General features: G+C 39.0%; 1 protein-coding gene across 4 annotated transcripts in view; it reads right to left on the bottom strand.

The window, feature by feature from the left end:
• Positions 1-12,412, bottom strand: part of ARMC2 (armadillo repeat containing 2) — a 168,955-nt gene extending 156,543 nt beyond the window's left edge. For 3 of the 4 annotated variants that reach the window (XM_072643003.1, XM_072643005.1, XM_072643006.1), the window contains exons 1-3: positions 9,675-9,917; positions 2,210-2,472; positions 1,571-1,643 (exon numbers count right to left, since the gene is read on the bottom strand). In XM_072643003.1, the coding sequence (XP_072499104.1) occupies positions 1,571-1,643; positions 2,210-2,427 (291 nt within the window). In that variant the 5' untranslated portion in view covers positions 2,428-2,472; positions 9,675-9,917. Of the gene's footprint in view, positions 1-1,570; positions 1,644-2,209; positions 2,473-9,674; positions 9,918-12,379 lie in introns of those variants that run through there. The other variant, XM_072643004.1, reaches the window with a different exon arrangement.
• Between the last annotated feature and the right edge of the window lie 3,342 nt (positions 12,413-15,754).

Raw genomic sequence — 15,754 nt, 5'->3', positions numbered from 1 at the left:
ACTTTTGCTTGGATCCCCAAAATGTTGTGACCTACCACAAATGAGATCTGTCATTTTAGGGGGGAAAAACCCAGGATATTTACAGAACTCACTGTAATATATCATTCAAAGTTCCTTTGAAGTTCACTCTACTAAAACTTCTTACCCTTCTATAGGTCATTTTGGCTGCTATCTCCAAGCCCGTTTCCTTATTCAAAGAGTTCAGCACCAGACTCACCATCTTCCTCTCATTCATCACTCATGTTAATGGTAGCTCAAAAACTCTAAGCTCCCAGTTCCTCAATCTTCGAAAGTCTCATCTACACATCTGGTCCTACCAAAGATTAAACCACTATCCTATATCTGTCCTCCATTTCTCAGCCAAAAACCCTGAAAAAGTTGTCTTACCTTTATTTTCTGCACTCCCTCTCATTTATCTTCTGCTTTTGCAATCTGGCTTCCGACCCCATCACTCAAGCAGTCAACAGAAAGTACTCATTCATTCTTTCTCACACACACACACACAGACATACACACAGACATACACACACACAGACACACACACACACACACACACACTCACACACACACACACCTCCTTCATCCACCCAATGATCTCTTAATTGATAAAACCAACATTCTTTTCTTAGCAGTCACCCTCCTACACCTCTCTGCTGCACGTTAACTCTGCTGACCACCACCATTTCCTCCAGAATATTATATCCTCTATGGATTTTCCTGATACTGCTCTCTCTCCTCCTTCTCCTCCCTGTAAGCACACACCTTCTTAGTGTGCTTTGCTGGTTCATTATCTATCCCCGTCATACTCCCTGTGAGCATTCCCCAAGGATCTGTTCTAAGCCCAGTTCTCTTCTCTCTTTACACTTTATCACTAGGTGACCTCTTTGATTCCTAGGGGTTTAATTATCATCTCTATGCAGGTGGCTTCCAAAGATACATATCCAGCCTACACTCTTAGATCTTCGTCATAAAGTAAGGTCCTTGAGAGTACAGGATTGTTCCATTCTTTGTCAATGCTTGGCATTTAGTAGTGGCTTAAACAGTGATTATCGACTGAGTGATTGCTACAATTAGATCTCCCCTGGCCTACACAGTCTAGAGCAAAGCATATTCATTAAGTTCACCTTAGTTAAGACTCTTATGCTGTAGCTGGTCCAAAGCCAATGTGACCCTGAGGGTTAGGGAATTCTTACGATTCATTACCAAAAACTTGCCTATATTTATTACATGTCTGCTTATATTTAATCTCTTAGCTTCTTAGTATTCTCATAAGTTGATATTTTCACAACTCTAATCTTCCTTGCAGGGTTACTGTTATGATGAACCTAGATAATTACAGACAACTTTTTTTTCAAATTTTTTTCTTTACTATCTATCACATTATAAGAACATTATTATGGAACTGTCTTGTCACTGCCTGAATGTCCTATTGGAATTAATGCAATGTAACCTATATAAATAAAATTATAATTAGGTCATGTCTACCTCTTTACCAGTCCTCTTAACACAGAGAGAATTACTCAGTATTTCATGTTAATGCTATATACACACTATAATAAAAGATACTCACAAGCTCTAGTGGACTGAGACGTGTACCAGAAATTGGTCTTGAATCAGATGATTCAAAGCTGGAAGCATGAAGGCTAGCATAAGAAACATTGAAAATATATTAGCTTCTGCATACTTAACTATCTTATTTCTAGGATATGTTTTACTTTCAGCTAATAAAGGCTAACTTCTTGTAAACATTATAAAAAATGTGTACTTAGGATTTTAAATTTTAGGGATAAAGGTAATTTTAAAATAGAAAAATTAAGAACATTTAATAATAAACTCCTTTTCACAATTTTCAGGTAAGGTAAAGGGCCTCTATAGCATAAAAATTAAAATTTGGAACATTCAATTAAGAACATTTATTGATGAACTCCTTTTCATAATTTTCAGGGGAGACAAAGCACATTGATTAAAGAAATGATATATCCGTAGTATAAAAATTATTTTGTGCCATTCTCTATAAATATGACTTATAAACCACTACTATCAGTTTTAAAGCACACGACTTTCCTAGTCACAAAGGATTACTAAGAGATGGTAAGGAATTTGCCAGCAGTAGTCAAATTCATAAACACCTACCCTTAAATAGAATAGGAAAAAGGTCACTTGGTTTCATGAACTTTTAAAACTACACACAAACAAAAACGTCAGGTACCTAAAAGAAGAAGGCGGTCTGTTATCTGCTGTTCTGGAAGATGCAGGTCCAAAAAGTTTTCTTTGATCTTCACGTGGTGTAAATGGTCTTTCAGTTCTAACTGTCCTTAATGCATTTCGTGCTTCATTGATGATCTCTGCACTGGTCTTCTGCTTGGATAATGAACGTCTATAAAATGGGTCCAGTTTTTCTAACTTTTTATCATGTGAAGAATGCATCTTTCTTTTTTGAGGCAAAGTACCCTTCGGGAAGCACACCACACACTGCAGATAGATAGCAGCACATCAATTGTTTGTTAGTAACATACAATTAAAGAATTCACAGTGAATGCTTAAATAATCTATATTACATTTTGCTATACTACACTTTCAAATGCTAAATGTTAATGAATATTTAAAATCATGACAAACATTTCAAGGAAGACATCATTTTTCAAATGAATACTTATTACTTTTAAAAACCAAAACTATAACTATCTATATCCTCAAATGTTACCATTACAAAAGTAGAAAAGAATGAACTGTCCCACATCCCCACACTATTTGCATAACAAGCATAGCAGAAACCCTTGGCCCCCCTTCCATAAGATAAGATATGTTAGGATTTAAGTAATACAACTTAAAATAAGAACAGTGAAGAATAAATGTCTAGCTTAATCTGTAGGTAATCCATTATTTTATATCAACTATTTTTCTCCATCCCTCCATAACTCTACTACGTCCACTGGATGTAGATAATTCAGATATGACAGTAACTTGTCTTAAGGAAATAAAAGTAGAAATTACAGTATAATAAGCTACATAAGAAAGAAAATATTTTATCTTCCCTCTTCATTTTTACCATTTATTCATTTTTTATTTGTCATTCATTTGTTTATTTTAATGAACGCTGGTTTCCAAAACTATAAAGGCTCTTCCAACCTTCAAGGCAATCTGAGTCCTGCTAAAGAGTTAACCAACATTTTCTTTCCACCTCATTACCTATATCCTACCTGTACTGCAAATTATAAGAACAGTGACTAATATAAACAAAAGGGATAGAAATTTTTCCCAAAATATGGATTTTTTCCAACAAACTTAAGAGCAAGGTCCAGCTGAATAAACTGTCTATAATATGCTTAAACTAAATTGTTATAAATCATATTTAGCTCTAGAAGTCTGTTCCAGGAAATGTGTATCAAATTTCAACAGGCAATTATAAATACTGTTAGAAGACCACTGAAAACTCATCTATAAAATAAAGGGGTTGTCCTAGACAATTTCTATGATTCCTTTCAATTCTAATCTGCTATGATTTTCAATAGACAGCTCTTTGGCAAGAGCTCCTAAAGAATAATGCTTAATATATCAGGTCATGACCATGCAGAGTCTTAATATACTTCTACTTTTTTATCACTGCATAGGTAAGATGCCATAGGCAAGTTTGCTATATACTTTAAAAATTAAATCTTTTAAGCTTTAAAATTAACCATTAATTTATAAAATATAGAAAAACTGTTTGCTCATTGAAAAAATTAACCTCCAAACTAAAATATATGCACACAACTTGAGAAGTTATTTTTGCTGCTGATGTTTTCCTTGTTGATTTATCTGCTTACGCTCAAGGTCCGAGTTTTCTTCAGCCTGTGATCTTTGGTCATTTCAGTCTGTTTTGTCCTCTTCTTTTTCCCTATGTTCATTTTCTGACACTCTCTCCTTTCTGATGGTGGTTGTCCTTGGCACTGGATCTCAAAGCATCTTAGTCTCCTCCCACACTGGGCAACTCATAGTTCACCAGCTTAGGTCTCTGCCTCAAATGAGACTGGCTGGGGGCAGAGTTGGCTCCAGGGGAATTCTGGATGTTTTCCCTAAGAGTGCTGCATAGCCCCTCTACCCAGTCTGGTGTCCTGTCCCCTCATCTCTTCCCACTCTCTTTTACTAAAACCACATAAGCTAATTGGTGTTTGTTTTTTTTTTTTAATCTTAAGGAAAACACTTGTAAACAAAAATGAATGGTTCATGAGGTATGTGTGTGTGCATGCATGAGTATATTACTATATTCCCTTAGGGAGCAGATATCAATGGATAGTGCTCTACGGAAGCAAAGAAGGACTTTCTACAATATGATTCCAAATATGTGTTGCCTAAAACATCCAGAACATATGGTTTTTAATTCCCATCAGGTCCCATTTTCTAATTTGCATGTCAGATGGAAAAAGAATCATATGAAAAATACAATCAAAATGTTCTTTTCATATGGAAAAGATGAGTATTTTGGAGACAGACAAGACATCCATGAGACACATCTCAGTGTGTGTTCGTCCTTCATTACTGAAGACGACCATGCCATCAGAGAAATAATGACATGACTTGTACTTGACTTTGTTTTTTGAGTGAGGGAGGGCTGTGCAGGTCACCAGCCTCACTTCTCCTCCAGAGCCATCTGAATCCAGTGACCAGATATTCATCAGGATGATGGAAAATGACCCAGGATGAGGCAATTGGGGTTAAGTCACACCAGCTCCTAATACCTCTTCCCTACCCTACCAAATTACCTTGAATCTATTTTGTATATATTTCTATAATCTTATGTTAATCATTCAATTAACAAACATTCAGTAAGCACCTACCACATGCCAGGTATTTTGCTTTGTTATAGAAATACAAAATAAAAAATTTAAACAGTCCATGCCCTTAAAGAGTTTATATTCTATCAGGGAGATAGCATATACAGGAAGTACATGCAGAATATGTAATTACCTCTATCAATGAAGGTCAGCATCTTCTCCAAAACTTAATAATCTTAAGAGAGTTATCTATTACGCTATAAGAAATGATGAGGGGGATGTTTTCAGAAGAACCTGGAAAGACTTATGTGAACTGATGCAAAGTGAGCAGAACCAGAACATTGCACACAGTAACAGCTGTACTGCAACAATAATCAGCTGTGAAAGACTTAGCAATTCTGTTCAAGAAATTCTCTCCCTTCCACCCTCCCCACCCATCAACACTGAGAAGGCAAGCAATTCAATATAGGTTATATATGTATAGTTAGGCAAACACTTCCATAACAGCCATATTGTGAAAGACTAACTATATTTCCCTCCATCCTATTCCACCCTCCCCTCCATTTATTCTTTTCTCTCCTTTCACCTGTCCCTCTTCACAAGCATTTGCTTATGATTACCACCTCCCCAAATCTGTCCTCCCTTCTGCTTTTTTAAGGCATTCTTCTCCTCATTGGCTTTTTGGACCTCTTTTGCCATTTGGTCTAGTCTATTTTTAAGGTGTTATTTTCTTAGTATTTTAGGGGGTCTCCTTTACCAAGCTGTTGGCTTGTTTTTCTTGCATCACTCTCATTTCTCTTCTCAATTTTTCCTCTACTTCTCTTTCTTGATTTTCCAAATCCTTTTTGAGTTTTTCCATGACATGAGACCAATTTATATTTTTCTTGGAGGTTTTGGATGTAGGAGCTTTGACTTTGTTATCTTATTCTGAGTATATATTTTGCTCTTCCTTGTTACCAAAATCAGTCTGAGTTTTTTTTCCATTGTTCGTTCATTTTCCCAGTCAATTACTTGACTTTTTAATTCTTTGTTAAGGTAATATTCTGCTTCCAGTGTGGAAAGTGTACTATTCCAAGTTTCAGGAGTTTTGTACAGCTGTTTTCAGAGATACTTTTAGGGACCTGTAAGTTTTCAGTTCTTCCAAGGTAGTATTTACTTCTCTCCTGGCCTGTGCTCTGGTCTTTGAGTGACCACAAGCACTCTTTTCTGTCCTGGGAACTGTGAGGACAGCTCCCTCTCTGCTGCTGCACAAGTTCTGCTATGCCAGGGCTCCTCCTCACACCAGATTCAAATATGGGCAAAGCAACAGAGTCCTACCTCAAGTGCCAGCAGAGAGACCCCTGTAATCTCCTTCTGACCAGCTGTTCGATCCCTTTACCATCTGTGGGCTGAGAGCACCGGAAGAAGCAGCCAAAGCAGCCACTACTGCCACCGCCACTGCTGATTCAGTCTCTCCCAAGGCCAGTTCTTGGTTTGTTGGGGCCAGGGCTAGATGGCACTCCTCTCTCACCCATGTCCAACAGACCTTTCTTGCTGTACTTCTAGGTTGTCTTTGGTGTTTATAGGTTGATCAGTCTGCAAATTGCCATAGCTGCCAGTGATTCAGTTCCCCAGACCTGCTCCTGGTTGCTGAGGTCCAGTCTGTGCTGGTGAAGCCTCTGCAGGACTGCATTTCTCTCTCAGCCTGGTGCAACAAACCTTTCCCATCAACCTTCCAGGTTGTCTTAGGCTGGAAATTTGTTTCACTCTGTCTTTTTGTGGGTTCTACTGCTCTACAATTTTAGAGTCATTTTTTACAAGTACTTGGAGGGGTGTGGGTGAGAGCTCAGGCACATCCTTGCTTTGACTCCACCATCTTGGCTCCCCCCCACTCCAATAAATAAGTTTTTAAAAAGAGAGAGGAAAGTTATCTAGGGCAATAAGAGGTCAAGTGACTGGTCCTGGGTAAAATAGCCAGAGGTAGATCTTAAACCCTGGTCTTTCTGGGTCTGAGGTTAGCTCCCTATCCAACACATCTAATATTTTTTTTAAAAAAAGATACAAGGTAGATTGATTTGAGGGGAAGACAGCAACTTTGGAAGAAAGGAACACTTGGACATGAAGGGATTCTTGAATCCTTTAATAAGGATTGTTTCTAGTGGAGCAAGGATTGATTCTTTTCTGTCTTTCTGTACCTTACAAAGTCTCTGTACCTTACAAAGCAATAAATGCTTGTTGGTTGATTGGTCTTGCATTTGCCAAGCTAAGTTGTTTAAGCAAAGTTAGATCTTTTCAGCCAATTGCACCATATACCTCTAATAAATATCACTGCCAACTGTTCTAACATGTCTGGTTCTTTCTAGACACTAAATCCATCATTCAACTATTAAGTGTCACTTACAAATTTGAAATGCATGCCATGTACTCCTCCTTCTTCCAAGTCTTTGATAAAAACTGTTGAATTCCCAAGGCCCAAGAAGAAACTCTTTCCCTGAGAAACTCAGCTAGAGATTTACTCCAAGCCCTTTACTCCAAGATAACATCAATCCATCAACAACTCTTTGGATTCATTCAGTTTGGATCCATCCTAATTGTACTTCCATCTGGCCACATATTTCCATCTTGGGCAGAAGGATAGCATCAGAGGTTTTGTTAAATGCCTTGTTGAAATCTAGCCACCTCATCCACTTGATCTACTAGCAGTTGTACAAGAACTGAACAATAATCACACAGCCAGTCCAATTTTTAAGGAGAGAATAGGTTCAAAGACTTAGAGCTACAGGGACTTTCAGTGACACTTTCATTTTAAAAATGAAGAAACTAATAAGGCTCAAAGATAAATTTAACCTGCCCAAGGTCACATGAGTACTAAACATCAGGGATAAGATTTGAACTGGGATCTTATAACTTCAAATTCAATTCAATAAACATTAATTAAGAACCTACTATGTGCCAGGTATGGTGCACTGGAATTGCTTTAGAACATGAATTTGCACAGATTATACATAGGTCAGGTGGGGCATATACATTAATAGTGACACACAAACAAGACAGTAGTGAACCTTTGGGATATAAGCTGAGGCACATGATAGATTTGTTTTTGTTCAAGGTACACTGCTTTTTTGGCCTTATACCAAACCTTAAAAAAAAAACATTCAAACTGTTCTCTAAGACCTTGCACATTTCCTGGAAAGTACATCTCTAATATAAGATGACATAATGACTGAAATTTTAAACCTTCCAAAAACTCTCCTGCCAAATGCAGCAAATGCTATATGCTGGGTAACATTAGTCATAATAGCAAAATATTCCCTATTGGTGTCTGGAAGAAATTCAAAGTGTTAATTTATAATCTTATATAACTCAGGTTCCAACTACTTAAAAATTTGTTTCTCTTAATTCTAAACATAGATGTTCAGAGCAAAGCACTCTTGCTAATGCTGTTCTACAAATTTATGCTTTTAGCAATAAAGAAGCTGAACAGTTCCACAGAAGGCCTGAGTCTATGAAATTCCCTTCTATTTAATGAAATTATTTTACCTTTCAATTTAAGGGCTAGTAAGGTACCATATTCTTTATTTCTATTTGAAATAAGTGCCTAAAAGCTATAATGACAGTAAGCAACTTTACATTTTTAAGGAGTACAAATCAATTATCCACATAAAAAGTAAAAAAGCATTAGTTATTAAAATTGCTGATGTATATGAAAAAAATATCACCTTATCACCTTTCCTTAAAGAAATAGAAAAGTTAGGGAAAATGTTGCTATTTTGTTCAGAATGGTTTTAATGGATCTGTTTCATATGATTTTAACTTTGTGTTTTCATGCAGCAAGAGAATTTTTATCAAGTATTATGGGGACCATCAGTAATGCTCTATTAGAGAATGGACCCGACCTAATGTAGTTTAATAAAAAAAAGTAGCTGATCAGATGGGGCAGGAAAGGTGGGAGGGAAGATTTGAAAAGCAAACAGGACAAACTTTGTCTGACTAGCTTTTACACATTTTATATATTTTTATTTTTAAAAGTCTACATCAGTAAGGATGAGAGATGTACTCCAACTGGACAAATCACTTACACTCCCTAGGCTTCAGTGTCTTCACCTTTAAAACGCAAACCATAGGAACAGCAAATCCCCCAAAATGTTGACAGGAGGAACAAACGAGATGCTACATGTAAAGTGCTTTGCAAATCTTAAACCACGCCACAACAGTGAGTTATGACGAATCACTTGTAACAGCAGTATCGCCTTTTGATGAATTACAATACCACATGCTAACATCCTGATTTCTTCGTCTGTTACTAAAGAGCCTTATAAAAGCAGGTGGGGGAGAGCTGGTTACAATCTTTCCCTACTTCTGCTACTGTTTCCTCCGCCTCCTCTGCCTAGGACTAGAGGCGAGGCCAACGCATCACTCCAGGCCCATGTCCCTCTCGCCTCAGTCTCCCCGGGTGTTTCTTGTCTGTGTTCTCTGAGAAGGGGGAGAGAGGCAGGGGAAGAGGGGAGAAGACCCCCGGGGACTCCAGCCCCGTCTAACGAGCCCCAGACAGCCTCCATGTAGAGAGAAGCAAAGATGCGATCAAGAAGCCCCTGGGGTCGTCCCCAGCACACCAGGGCGGCAGGTTTTGCTCAAGCGGCTCGGCGCTTTACACCGACCACAACCTAGGGGGGCCCCCCAGGCCCGCGCTCCGCGGTTCAGGGGCGCCCAGGCCCGGCCAGCGGCAGGCAGCACGCAGCCCTCCCGCCCGCAGCTGCAGCCGCCAGGCCGGCCCTCCGTCTCCAAGGCAACCGTACACAAACTGCCTCCTCCCGCCCGCCCCGCCTTCCAGGCCCCTCTTCGCCGTCTCCGGAGCCCGCGGCCCCCCAGGTCCACGGCGGCGACGGCCCGAGCGAAGGGAAGGGACGCCGGGGAGGGGGGCTCTAGTCTGACCAGAAGCACCTGTAGTCAGCGCTGGAAACGTCGGCGACTGAGGCTCAGCTCATTTTTCCAGCCTCTCGGAGGCGGCGACAGCGGAGGTGAAGGGAGCAGCCGAAGCCAGGGCACAGGCGGGGCCAGGGAAGCCTGGAGAGAGCGGAGTTGGGAAGACCTCTAGAGCGCCGCCAGACAACTGGGCATGCGCAGACGGCCCGACGCATGCGTATACGCGAGCTCTACGGGAGACGGGGTAGTGGGGAAGAGGAGGAGGGAGGAGGGAGGAGGGGGGAGGGAGGAGGGAGGAGGGGGGAGGGAGGAGGGAGGAGGGAGGCGGGAAGACGGACCAAGTGCTTATCTCTGTCGGGACACCTAGGTAAGCCGTAAGGGTGGATCGAGGCGGCGTGGGACGGAATGGGATGGCCTAGGGTAGAAGTCTGTATTTGTTTGGCGTTCCTTTTGTGCTATCTATAGACACAGATGGTATTGACAGATATTGTTTCTCCCTATAGAATGTAAGCTTGAGGGCAGGAACGTTTCCTCTTCCCCTCTTTGTACCCCCATGCACTTGGGCTCATAGTAGGCATTTAATAAATGCTCATTAAATTAAACCGTATTAAATACCATACTCGTTATAATTTCTTCATCATCCTCCCTTACCAAGAGCCCGCTGAGAGATCTCAAGAACCCAGTGAACACTAACTCAGTCAAAGCTATTCTGGTTAAAGAAAACAGAAACATTCCTCTCATCATACCTAGCCAACGCAGAAACAGCTTTTTAGTGTTAAACATAACTGAAACCATAAATACTACCACCTGACTGAGTGTTAGACCCCACTAACACTGGCCGGGGGAGGGGGAGGGTAGAGAGATGTGGAGTCACTATTCCAATCACTTATCTGTTTGGAGAAACAAGGCATTTAAGAAAAGAAGTAGGGATTTCAGCATAAGTTTAAGTCAGAAAGCAATACATTATTAATTAGCAGATAGGGACATTAATAACTCCCTCAAAGAATGAAAGAAAAACTAAAACATGACGAAAATTGATGCTGAAGATTTTAACCACAAAATCTTCCTAAATTGTTCCATTAAGCTAGTACTTTGGTAACTTGGGTTCTCCATATGAGTAGGAATTACAGTTACTAGTATAATAAGCCTTTCCTCTCCAACACTAGAACAAACTGATAGATCCTCTTTGGCAGATTTATGGGAAAACATGGAAAAGAAAAACAGACTGAAGAGATATGATGACTTTACAATATCTGCTGATGAAGGAAGTACCCCACAAGGAAGAAACCCTAGATCACTATATCTACACCTGTTAAAAACCTTAGAGACCACCTTGTCTAATGGCTTCATTTTAAAGTTGCAGCATCTGAATCCAAGTGGTGCTAAATGACTTGCCACATCAAAACATCAGCGCAAATCATTTTGGAATGCTAAGGAAAAAGAAATTTAGCTAGCACCCCAAAGGAGCACATCATTTGTCCCCAAAAACAATTTTTTAACTTTGCCATTTTTCAGCAACATCTTAAATCATTAGATTATATCTAGCTTAATGCTTTGTACAAACCGGGTACTAAAAAGTTATTGATTTAATGTTCGGTTTCAAAAGCTTGCCCAAAAACTGTTTCCAAATGAATAGTCTCTGAAAACTTTACATCTCTACTGGCAGTAGTTATACTGAAATCACTGAGGAATCAATCTTGTATTTATAACACATTTCTTATATAATATCAGGAACTTATGGCATTCTATTAGAAAATTCATTTGTCTTCATCGTGTTCTGATGGTAACACTTTTGATATATGCCATGATGTATATATTACTATTTTATCATAAAAACCATTGACCTGCTAACACTGCAGCAACAGTTGTTAGAAAACAACAGATCTTGGCATGTGATCTTTGGTGGATTCAATCATTAACTGCCTATCCATGTAAATCCTATTTATTTCCTTTAGGGAACTGAGCCCTAAATCCACCCCACCCTTAGACCAAGAGTACTTAAATTACGTCAGCTTTACCCAAAGAAATTTGATTGCCTATGTTTACTTATTTTTTTTGTCCTGTGGCTGTGACAGACCTTCCTTTTGCCATGATTTACAAAGATATAGTCACTAGCTAAATGCTTTATTAATTACCTTATGTACAGTCTGATTTTGCCACTGAACAGAATGGACACAAAGTCCTTTTGCAATGATAATATGTTCTATTTCATGCTTATATGGATGGTCTTATCTTCCCAAAACCTCTTTAAGAACAGTGACATTCTTTTAACTCCACAGAACACACAGTTAGAAGCACATAACGTATAACAAATGACTAATTGAACTAAGCTCTTAACATGTTAGCTGACTTAGGAAAACCTTTACCTTACACCCTAATTAATTATCACATGCTGTCAAGTCTACAGTTCGTGGTGGCCCTGCTTATATCATTACGTCCTTCTGCAATCAGCCCACAAACATGAAAATATTCTCAAATTCCAAGAGTACAAAAAATCAGTCCCAGATTCCTACGAACCTGTTAGGTAAATACATGATTACTGGAAACCTTATGTAGCCAACAATTCTGAATGCAATATCAGGAAAGTTCAAACAATTGAAAAGTATGAGAAAGGTGGAGTGACAGAAAACATTTGAAGAGATTAAATTACCCCATCTATCTCAATGGGGTGCACAGTGTGGGGAAATAATTAGGGCATAACAGCAAAAGGGAATTATACTGACCTACTGTACCTCTTCCTCCATGGTTACCAGAGGACTAAACAAACAGAATGCCATTGTCTTTATTGTTATGCTCTGTTAGCGGCAACATTTCTGACACAGAATTTCTGTGTTATGATTGATATGCTATAGGTCAGACAAGAAGAGATCTATGTGGAAGATTTTGTAACCAAAATTTGACTTGACCTATATCACTAGTACTACAATTCCCCAGGATATTGATACCAATAGATAAAGTTTGGGGGTTTTTTTGTTTGGTTGGTTTTTTATCAGTTGCCTCACTTGGGAATTATGTTTCTAGAGGATCTAAGAACATTAATATTCATTTGAAGGTTCTTTCTACAACTCCTGGTGTGTAGGCAGGACAGAACCTATGGGTAGATAGACTGCTAAAAAAAAAAAACAACAAAAAAACTCAGGCTTATTAAGTGCAAAAAAATGCAACTTATCAGTTCACAAAGAATCTTCTCAGCTCCTTCTACCCGTAGACTACAGTTTGTGCAAGCCACATCACATAAATTTAGTGTTCAATAATTATAGCTTGCCTTAGTTTATGTATTCGCAAAAGATTATGTAAATTATTATGTTAAAGTGAGTATCTGTATATCATATATTTCCCCAATGTGATTCCACGGGGGGGAAAACACTGATTCAAACATGGAATTATTTTAAAATAACAATTCAAATACATCAAGATGCATTTGGCTTTTGCTAATGTGCAGTCCAGGTGCATCTAAATCTTCTAATCATCCCACATAAGAAAGTAGTTTTAAAATAATCAGATCACATTATCTTTGCATTACTAATTTTAAAGCATAAAGTATAACCAGTGTGTTGACTGAAGTATTTCAGACCAGATTCAATCTTGTATACTTCTCCATAATTAGACAACTATACGGGTCGTGTCTTAGTCTCACCTAGAGGGTCTCTGTGTTTTGACTTTGGGAATCTCTGAATCTAGCTAACTGCTATGTCGTTTAAGTCAATTCACCTATTGACCAAGGCAACCAATGAAGCATTTTGAACATACATTTTTTTAAAAATCAGGCCCAAGAGATAGGTCATTCTTGTGGGAAAATCCAAGTGAGAAAATTTCTCTATCATTGGAGACTGACAACCACTGCACTATTGTTAACCTTAGAGAATCACCTGGGCACTGGGAGGTTAGGTGACCTTCCTAAAGTCACACAGCCGGGATGTGTCAGAGGCAAGATTCACCACACTTCTTTTCTTAGGCTAATAATAATAGTACTGGTAATAGCAGCTAACATTTATATAGTGCCCATTATGTGCCAGGCACTGTGTTAAAAGTGCTTTACAGATACACAAGAAGCCTAGAAGAAAAGTGCTATGATAATCCCCATTTTTCAGTTGAGGAAACTGAGGCAAGCAGAAGTTAAAATACATTAATGTATTCTTTCTATAACACATATGGCTCAGGCCAGAATCTTTATAGCAACACTAATAAGGAAATCCACACAGTATGGGTAGAGTTAGAACTGTTTCTATACACCCAATCTGTATCCATTTTCCCATTGCTGATTTGCACAGCCCAGCTAGGGTACCACAGTTCTCACAGTCTGCTTTAGCTCAAGCACCAACCCAACAGCCCATATCTAGCTCTGACCAAATATTTCTACATCCTTGGATGTCTCCTCTCTACTCACATAACAGTGCTGTTTGCCTTTTTCTCCCATCAGTTTCCATTCTCCGAGCAATACCTGCTGATGTTACAGGTTTTTTCCCCTGGAACTTCAGCCCATGTCATTGTGGGAGTCATAGTCTTTATTTTCCTTCAATCAGCTGAAGGCAGCCAGGTGGCACAATGGCTAGAGTGCCTGGCTGGAAGGCAGGAAGATTTATCTTCCTGAGTTCAAATCTGGCCTCAGACAGTTAGTAGTAGCTATGTGACCCTGGGCAAGTCATGTCAAACTGTTTGCCTCAGTTTCCTCATCTGTAAAATGAGCTGGAGAAGGCAATGGCTAAACCACTCTCTAGTATCTCTGCCAAGAACTCCAAATGGGGTCACAAAGAGTCATTCATGACTAAAAACAACTCCTGAATCCTGCCTCAAGGTTGAAGAAATGATAAAAGGAGTGATAGCTGCCTGCTACATAGAAATATACTGAACTACAATGACTATAGAGTACGTTCCTTTTATTCCATTGTGAATGTTTACTAACCCCACAAGCCTTGATTATTTAAGCTGTATCTCTCAAACTATCGAACTATTCCAAGTGCTTAGCACAGTTCACAAACTGAAAAGGTCACATGAAGATACCTTTTTCAGACAGAATTCAAAGGATAAAATTAGTCCCTGGTTTACAGTCTCATTTAATGATATTACAGAGCCTTTAAATGTGATAGCCCTCATGTTTCCATTGCCCAAGGTGCCTTGCACTCTCACACGATAGGTGAATGCCCAATAAATGTTTGTTGATGATCATAATGGTGTATACTTGTTCATAACTAGTAGACAAAAAAAGTTATTTTAAAAATCTAATTCCTTATTAAGGGAACCTTTCTCAGTTTTCCAATATGAGAGTTTTTACAGATGTTATACTTGCATCATTTTTAGCAACAAACAAGAAAGATTAAGTATCCAGAAAGAGAGAATGGTCGGTCAGTAGTATCAAAAACTAAGAGAAGGATGAGGTCTGAAAAGAAAGGCCATCAGATTTGGCAATTAAGAGATCACTGGTAACTTTGAAAAAGCAGTTTCGTTTGAGCTGCCTCTGCCACTAAGCCACAGGTGTCTGTCAGCATCAAGGTAAGCTAGGCTGTGCCACCAACTTCAGCTCTGTCCCCATCTGGATATTTGGAAATGACAGGTCCTCCAGCAGCAGAAGTGAGGCTGGTGCTGCATGCAGAGTCCATCAAAGTACAGCCCAGGTTGAAGGCGGTCTTTGCCCTCTTCTTCAATAAGGAAGTACCAAGTTTTAAGTTTCTTTGTGGGCAGAGAAATAAACTCAAATTCTTGCATCTGCTTTGCCTTCTGCCTTTGCAGGTTAAATCTACTAACAAAGAGTTTGCAATGTCTGGGCCAAAGTTTAGAGAAAAATTACTTTTAAGCTCAGATTTATCTTAGATTCTGAAGAAATTGAAGGTCCATGAACCATTATGCACTTTACACAGTACTGTAGCATGGTTGGCTTTATTTCTGGGATAAACTAAGGCAAACAAGACACTAGTCCTAGTTATCATCACCACTTAATAATACTCTTAAAATAAGATTTATCAGTTTCTTAAAGAGGTATAAAATTACTAGATAGTCAAATCTCAGATAATGTTCAGTTCTTAAACATAAGTTAACAGAATGAAAGTTCTAGCTGATCCCCTAAGCTAGAAAGACATCCAGGGATGGTCTTGCTATGGACC

The sequence above is a fragment of the Notamacropus eugenii genome, chromosome 2, assembly GCF_028372415.1.
Source record: "Notamacropus eugenii isolate mMacEug1 chromosome 2, mMacEug1.pri_v2, whole genome shotgun sequence".
Taxonomy (NCBI): Eukaryota; Metazoa; Chordata; class Mammalia; order Diprotodontia; family Macropodidae; genus Notamacropus; species Notamacropus eugenii.
This window is presented reverse-complemented; position numbering and strand designations above follow the sequence as displayed.